Source organism: Diabrotica virgifera, chromosome 2, assembly GCF_917563875.1.
Source record: "Diabrotica virgifera virgifera chromosome 2, PGI_DIABVI_V3a".
Classification (NCBI taxonomy): Eukaryota; Metazoa; Arthropoda; class Insecta; order Coleoptera; family Chrysomelidae; genus Diabrotica; species Diabrotica virgifera.
In genome coordinates this window covers 24,316,196-24,325,263 of record NC_065444.1, presented here as the reverse complement: position 1 = coordinate 24,325,263, position 9,068 = coordinate 24,316,196, and the positions used below count along the sequence as shown (strand labels likewise).

The 9,068-nt window shown below is 34.9% G+C and overlaps 1 protein-coding gene across 1 annotated transcript in view; it reads right to left on the bottom strand.

Annotated features, from left to right (window-relative positions):
* Nucleotides 1-1,914: 1,914 nt before the first annotated feature.
* Nucleotides 1,915-9,068, bottom strand: part of LOC114326197 (protein suppressor of forked) — a 30,046-nt gene continuing 22,892 nt past the window's right edge. Inside the window, exons 12-13 of the mRNA XM_050643455.1 lie at nt 6,247-6,381; nt 1,915-2,384 (exon numbers count right to left, since the gene is read on the bottom strand). Of these exons, the coding sequence (XP_050499412.1) occupies nt 2,179-2,384; nt 6,247-6,381 (341 nt within the window). The 3' untranslated portion in view covers nt 1,915-2,178. The remainder of the gene's footprint in view (nt 2,385-6,246; nt 6,382-9,068) is intronic.

The window sequence follows — 9,068 nt, the reverse complement described above, 5'->3', positions numbered from 1 at the left end:
CACTCGTGTGCTATTGAATTACTAATATTCTAATATTCAATTACTTGTCTTAAAATATCTAGTGTGTAGAAGAAGAAAACCGCAGTTGTATCGGTATTGAATGGGATGTGCGATATATTAAGATAAATGAGCTTTTAAGCTTCGAAAAAGCGTATTATCGCATTTTACAGATTTTAAATCGCCCCTAACTCGAAAACTATCAACTTTTGAGAAAAATGACAAAATACCTTTCTTTCCAATTTCTGGCCAAAAATTTCGTCCTCAGATTTCCTTCCGCAAAGAAACCGAAACATAATTTTCTTAGCGGCCTCACGGGAGCGGCCTCACAACATGGACTAAATGTTTCTTGCTATTAACATTGTTATTAGGCGTTGATAAAATTACTGTTTAAACAATTTGGCATCATAGCCATTTGAGCCGATGGGTGTAACGATAAAAAAGTGTTCAGGTTTCTACATATTACTGAGTCATCATGTAGAAATCTACAATTAAGTTGAAAATGTTACCACAATGGCATGCTACAGTAGAGCCATCTCTAGGATCAGAAACAAATTAATTGAGGGTTCATATCAACCTTAAGAGCCGTATCAGTTTTTTAGGAACCAGGTGTACATTCGCATATTCAAAATGGATTGTTTTGCAAGTATTGCGTTTTATTTTTCTAATGAACAATATGGTCACAATAAAGGGATGACAGCCCAAAGCCTTGTCACGAAACCTTTAACCTTTTTCGCCAAACTCATGGGCAAAGACGGAGCCATACAAACCCATGAAAAAACATTATATCACAAACAGCGCGTTCAGGTTGGGCTGGATTTTCTACAAAGTTATCGCAGCCCGCAAAAGTCAGTCATTAACCAGATAGCTCTCAGGGATCTAAACAGATACAAGACAATAGAGAAAGACTACCACCAATAGTAGAGTCTATAGTGTTCTTAGGCCGACAAAATATTCTTGTAAGACGCCATCGTGAAGATGGCCTCCTGCTTCTGGACGAAGATGCTGGACCTAGCAATGAGGGGAATTGTTCAGGTTTAAAGTCGCATCAGGAGATAAGACTCTTAAACAACATCTATCCACAGCATTTTCCCGAGCAACATACATTAGTAGCACCAATCAAAATCAATTGATAACATTTTGTGGTGAAGAAATAATTGAACAAGTAATGAATCAGGAACAAAGTTCAAATTATTACTCTAATAAACGACCGACGTATCCCACGTGTAATAGCTTTCTCTAAATTTGAGATACATAATACAATAGCAACATTCGTGAAGACGTTCACTGACGCTTATGAGAACATAAAAATAATTAGTGAAAATCAAGAAAGGGGAAAACAATGCCTGCCAGGAGAAGCATTGGTAAAAATTGTATAAAACTTGTTGAAACAACTGCAATTTTTGAAAGAATCTGAAGGAATGTGTAGCAATCGGTACTGACTTAAATAATACTTTAATAACGATAAGTTTTGAATGTCTTTATGGCACTCAAAAGTGTGTGAGAAGTGCCTTAAAACTCACCATTGTAACCCTAATTTTTAAAAATTACCTCCAGACCCCCCGGTACTCCTCCCCCAAAAAAGTTCATAGCCCCTCTCGAAAATCAGTATTGGATCTGTCCTTGCGTCGGAGATCATTAATTCTGCCTTTAAATAATTTCAGTGCAGCTGTTGGACCATCCTTATAATATCTCTTCCATCAAGATCAATCTCCATTAACGCCAATATTAACACGTCATATCTTATGTTATCAAAAACTGTTTGGTGAGATCATTTTAGATAGGTTCTTAGTATTAGGAAATCGTCAATAAATTAGGTTAGAAATGATGCTCATTGGTAAGTTAACCAAATTGCAATAAATAAATTGCCGGTTGGGTGTAAAATGGTGCCTATCCATCTTTAATAAAAAAAATTAATAAAAGTCAATATTTATTTATATTATTATCGGAGACAGAATATTCTCTAATATTTTATTTCTATTGGTACAAAATACTAATCTTACAGCAATAATCAATCTAAAGTCACCTTTACACGGTCAATATTATTGATGCAATATATTATTGTTTTAATGTATTTTTTACAAGTTCAATATATTCATCAATATCGATATTGCTTCAATAATATTAACCGTGTAAGGTGGCTTAACGCAATACACAATAAAAATATAACGTTTAGGCAGCTTATTTAACTCGTTTCTGCTGTCTCTGTCTGTATATGTCATTAGTTGGTGGTAATGGTGTGTCTTCGTCATCCGATCCATCCATCCCTATACCTGTCCTCTTCCTCCTCTTCAAGCCAATACCACCACCTTCTTCTACGATCCAATGAACAGATTTCGCAAGATCGAAAAGACGGACATCACCGTTACTTTCTGCCGGTGTTGGGACTAAAAATAAAATGTCAAACATATTACAAATTAATCAATTTCAAACAATGTTATAATGTGCCAAATATTAAATATTTCTCCATGTGAATCTTAGTCAAAACATTAAAATACTTAAATCCATGAGGAAAATAAATTCTTCTAGCTGACTGTATACCAGTTGCCACTTAAAGTTCGTTATGTGAGGTTGTATCCTCTGGACATTGCAACCCGCGCAGGAAGAGTCAGTCCAGTGATGCCTGAAGTTAAATCCAGGAATATTTTAAACATCACATATTTTTTAATAACAATGTAAACAATTTAAAACTTTATAAAATTTAAAGGGTTTTTACTCAAATAATTGGTGGTTCAGGCATGTTAGTCCAAGTAATAAAGCTTAAAATAGGACAAAACCTAGCAATTTTTACAGAATGGATCGATTTGCTTGAAAATTTGAGGATAAGTAGTGGATAGCCCATAGATCAACATCTATATGATGCCGAAAGGTGCTTTTACCATGGGGGTGGTTGCCACCCCATCTTGGGGGTGGAAATTTTTTATTATATTTTGACCGCAAAAGTTGGTAAAAACATTCATTCTAAGCAAAAAATGTTCTATAAATTTTTTTGATAAAATTAATAGTTTTCGATTTATTCGCTATCGAAAGTGTTAGTTTTATATCGAAAAGATCAATGTTTTAATCAGTTTTCTGCTAATAACTCAAAAAGTTTTCATTTTATCAAAACAACTTTACTTAACAAAAATGTACCTTTTGAAAAAATAAACACAACGGTTTTTTTAATTTTCTTTAAACCAATAGTAATCGAGTTATAAAACGTCCGAAAAACTGTAGCGATTATAGAATGATAAGCCTTATGAGCCACACTTTGAAACCCTTTCTACGTATCATCCACAGTAGAATCAGAGATAAATGTGAAGAAGACCAGGATGAAACACAATTTGGATTCAGAAATGGACTGGGAACCCGGGACGCACTCTTTTCACCAAATGTATTATTTAAGAAATGCCGAGATCAAAGGAAAGACGTCTTTGCTGTATTTATTGACTATGAGAAGGCCTTTGATCGAGTACAACATCACAAATTAATTAAAATATTAAAGGATAAAGGAGTTGATAGTCAAGATGTACGAATCATAGAAAAATTATACTGGCATCAAACAGCGACAGCTTGCATAAATGGAAAATCAACAGAAATATGCAAAATACAAAGAGGTGTCAGATAGGGTTGTATACTGTCCCCACTGTTATTCAATTTATATTGAGATATAATATTTAAGGAAGCGCTGCATAATTTGGAATGGGGTGTGAAAGTTAATGGAATTCTGATAAATACAATCAGATATGCAGACGATACAGTTATTTTAAGTGATGATATGAATGGATTACAACACCTTTTAAATGCCATTGACACAGTGGGAAGAGAGTTTGGCCTAAACATAAACTGTTCAAAAACAAAATACATGGTATTTAGCCGTTTGGCCCATCAAGACTCACGGTTATATGTTGATGGTCATATAATTCAAAGAGTACCCAGTTTTAAATATCTTGGTTGCCATATTACTGAACAACTACATCCAGATAAAGAGATAAAATGTAGGATCGAGATAGCCCGCACGACATTTTTAAAAATGAGGTCATTCTTCTGTACTGATAACTTGCAACTTCAACTTCGAAAGCGCATGATTAAATGTTACATTTGGTCAGTCCTCTTGTATGGTGTCGAAGCATGGACAATAAAAATATATACCATTAATCGTTTGGAGGCCTTTGAAATGTGGCTGCACAGACGTACACTGAAAATACCATGGACGGCTACGCTGACAAATGTGGCAGTCCTTAAGAGAGCAAATGCTGCCCGCGAGCTGCTTGATAACATCAAATATAGAAAGATGGCCTATTTTGGACACGTAGTAAGGGGAGACCGGTATAATATTCTTCAACTTATTATGATGGGTAAAATCGAAGGACGCAGAGTAATTGGTAGAAAGCAGGCCTCTTGGTTGAAGAATATCCGGGAGTGGACAGGGATAAAGAAAGCAGAACAACTATTTAGAATAGCTCGAGACAGAGACAGTTTCGCCATGTTAATCGCCAACGTCAAGGGGACTTGATAGGGCACGTTAAGAAGAAGAATCGAGTTATACTTTATTATATGTTAGCTCTTCTTCGTCAAATGCTAAACATTGTAGTTTCAAAGTCAAAAGACGGATAAACTATGCATTTTTCGAGGATAACTTGTTTAAACTAATTTAAAGTACAGTAGAGCGTCGATTATCCGAACTAATTGGGGGACATGGGTGTTCGGAAAACCGATTTATTCGGATAATCGAACTATATTGATATATTCATACATATTTATCCATAAGTGAATAAAAGCCATATTTATATACCTACATATTTATTTATATCTTGATAATGACAAATAGCAAGTAAACAAAAAAGTGCAGTCTTTGCAACAACATATTTTTGGATACAATATTGAAGAAAATTAAAGATATTTTAAGCTTTAGTTACTGACGCTTGCTGGGTATTCGAGTGCGGAGCGCGCGAGTCAGGAGTTCGGATACCCGGTCGTTCGGTTGATCGACGTTCGGATAATCGACGCTCTACTGTATTTTAAAATATCTATCTCCGGAAATACAAAAAAAGTCTCTAGCTCAAAAATTAAGTGACTTATAATGAAAAAAATGTCAGTCCCTATTTTTTTCAGCGAAAAAGTGATCTGAAACAACCTCCTAATCACCACCCTAATTAAAATTAGTCATTGACCTTATTTGGTCTTCTTTATTTGTGTATTATTAATAGGTTCTAGAAGTTTGACCGACTTAGAATGATCATTTAAAAAAAATGGAGTTAAAAGCGAATAACGAATTTTTGTAGTTTTCTAAAAAATGCCCTTTTCTTCAGAATAGAAAGATTAGCATCAGAGACACAAAAAAAATTTATAACTTTATTATTTGTACTCCGACTTTCAAGATTCTTGCATCAATTTATAGGTACATGTATTGAAATCGTTTGTTATTATTCCAGGAACAAAAAAATTTTGCTTCGATTCATTATACGGGGGTGAATGGAAGCCTTGTATTTTCTCCTAACTTTAAAAAATTCTGTGGAAAAATTGAAAAGCTAATTTTGTTTCATAGTTCTTTCGTATTATCCCGGAGGCATCACTAAGATGTTGGTTTTGGAATTATCCGAATATCCTTTTCTTGTAAGCGCTGCACAATTTTTTGTAAATAAAAATACTGATTGACTCATAAACATAAATATCTTAAATAGAGGTTAGATTGATAAGATTAGAATGGTCCGCATGCAGCCCAGATCTCAATGCTATCGAGCATTTATGGGATGAATTGAAAATAGCTATTCGCCGTCATCCTACGCCTCCAGAAAATTTGGTACAGTTATGGCCCTGGTAGAAAAATATGGGGCTATTCCCTAGGTAAGGATAACACATATTATTTATTCGATGGCAAACAGATTGCGAGCAGTCGTTGCTGCGAGAGGTGAACATACCCACTATTGACTTGTTATTGTTTTGTTGTTAATTTTGTTTTGTGTTGTTAATTTTAGTGCGTTTGATATTTTTAATTAAATAAACCTTCAAAGCAGTGTTTTTATATACAGCTTTTACAGGAAAAGAGAGATTCGGATAATTCAAAAAACAAAATCTTAGGGATGACTCCGAGATAATACGAAAGGAGTATAAAACAAAATGAACCTATCAATTTTTCCACAGAATTTTTTAAAGATAGGTAGAAAATACAACCCTCCCATTTACTCCCGTACAATGCCCTCTCAGAAAAAATTTTTTGTTACCGGAATAGACTGAAAATGAAAAGAGAATATACGAGTATGTACTTACAGTTGTCTGGTAGGTAAATTCTGTTGAAGACATCCATAAGTATATCTATATGAACAAATGGTCCTCTAAAGCAATTAGGAGGAGGCAACAAAGTACATAAGTGAGCTGCAGTTGGTGGCATTGGAAAGGTACCCCCTGTAAACAAAGAACAAAAATCATATCATAAATTTAATCAGGAAATATACATGATAGTCTTTCTTATACTAGGTTATTCAATAAGTTTGTCGGTTCGATAAGAGAGGACATTGCTACTAGCCTAATTTTATTGTTACCTAATGTAACATGTAATACCTACTAGCCTAATGTTATGTTGGTACACTCTTCATATGAATGTATGTGAAGTTTCATTTCAATCTGTCAATTCATTCTTTGTTTAGAAGCCATAGGACAGCCGGGAGGCAAACAGAAATGTTATTCTATCAGTTCTTAATGTGTTTTAGATCATTTTAGTTGCGTTTCTTTGTAATTTTGTTTTGTACAAAGATTAATTTAACATTCTCACTAGAAGAATTAATCTAAAAAGATAATATGCCTCATTTCTGTTGTGTTTTGAAGTGTGGACTGCGAAGTATTCATGATAAAGTTCAATTTTATCGGTTACCATCACTCATCAGTGCTACATTTTAAGAATAAATCAAATAAATAAGTTATCATCTGAGAGACAAAAACAGAAAACAAGTAAATAAGTTATTATCTGAGAGACAAAAACAATGGTTAAATGCTATAAAACGTCCTATAAAAATGCTAAATAACTATGCCCATGTTACATACGCTTGGAAAACGTCTAAACCGTAGATTAACTCAGAACCCCTTAGGGAAAGTGGGCCTATATTCTTTACTTTGCCAATCTTTTGCTTGAACCTACCACTGTTCATCTAGGTACCTACTAAGCAACATTTGTATTGTCTACCAACAACTTTAAATGCACTCATGTTTAATTATTTACTGCTTAAAACTAAATAAAATCGTTCAATTACTTCTACAACTAAAAACTACACAAAGTCTAAAACAAAATGTTCGGAAAATACAACTACAAAAATTTTAACGGTAAAAAACTTAAGAAACATGTGGTGCAAATAATATAAACAAACACAATGTTTGACAGTTACCTCCCAAACGTCAAAGTCTTGGAATGTCCTATTTAGTATTAACTAAATTTTTTTCTAATTTTTTTCTATTGGAAACAATCAAGTATCGTGCAGTGATTGACTTTTTATTTTTGGAACATTTAAAAGCAAAGGAAACTTATTGTTGAAAGTGTATAAGGACTCTTCGCCTTCAATTAATACGGTAGAAGGATGGGTTGCTGATTTTAAACGTGGTCGTACAAGCCCTGAAGGCGATCCATATCCAGGACGTACAAAAACAGCAACAATACCAGAAATCGTAGAAAAAATACAGGATATGGTATTGGAAAATCATCTAGTGACTGAAAGAGATTTAGTAGAAGCCCTAGTCAGCTTATTTGGCACTATAAGCAATAGTTTGACTGAAGTATTGGGTTTCAGAAAGCTGTGTTCACAATAGGTGCCGAATTCGCTAAAAACAAAAAAAAACACATTCGAATGCATTAAAGTTCGAATAGGGCTTTTCATCGATTGTCATTTGTTTCGAACTTCTGTCATAATATGTCACAATATTAATATATCTACGTCATGCGTCTTTGGTTTGTATCATTGGTATATACCAATAACGTACGACGTAGATATATTAATATTATGTGACACATGACAGAAGATCAAAACAAATGACTGTGAATGAAAAGCCCTATTGTTGGAGCGTTCACCGTATTCATCAGATTTGGTCCCTAGCGACTTCCATCTGTTTCAATAACTAAAAAAATTCATGCGTGGAAAGCGTTTTTCATCTAATGATGAGGTCATAACAGCTGTGGAAGCGTATTTTGCAGCTCTTCCAGATTCTCACTTCAGGGCAGGGATGGAATTTATGAATTGGAATCTCGTTGGAATAAGTGTACTGATGTTCAGAGAGACTATACTGAATAATAAAGTGTATTTCAAAATTTCAAACCATAAAATTGTGTTTTTATCGAACTGCAAAACTTATTGAACAGCCTAGTATAATCTTGATTGCCTTGAATGCGCATCACACATTCCTTTAATGACATTTGAGGTTAGGTTGCGAAAGAAGTAGTTTTACCAGAGATATGTCAAGAATAGATCTGGCTAGGGATATGCTAAACAATCCATCGGGGTCTAACGTCGATATCAAGTACGGTGGTCTAGCTATCTTTGTCTGTTGTGCGAGTGTGAGCGTATCTACCAAGAGGTGGGAGTAATGGAACAACAGTTCCACAGAGGCGACAGCCATCATATGCTAGAGAGAGAAAGCTAAGCGCCAGTAGAGAGAGATAGATAGACCACCGACCCGAACTGCTCCACGTTACGCTATTTTTCGGAGTTGGCCAAATCTATGTGTATAAGATCTTTGAGTTTTACACAGTTTATAATTCTTCTTCTTCTTCTACGGCAATACAGCCCAAATTGAGCCTTGACCTCTTTTATTTTTTGCCTCCACCCTTGCTTGTCTGTGGCTGCTCTTCTCCATACACGGACTCCTAAAAGGGCTTGTGCGTCGCTGTTTACTGTGTCTTCGCAGCGCTTTCTTGGCTTTCCAACCGGTCTCTTTCCCGGAATTCTAGCATTCAGTGCTCTTTTTGGTAGTCTATTATCTCCCATTCTTATCACATGTCCGGCCTATTGCAATATTTGTATTCTAATGAAGTCTGACAGGGGTGATTCCTTATAAAGTTAATAAAGCTCGTTGTTGTATCGACTTCTGAAGATTCCGTTTTCCCTCAC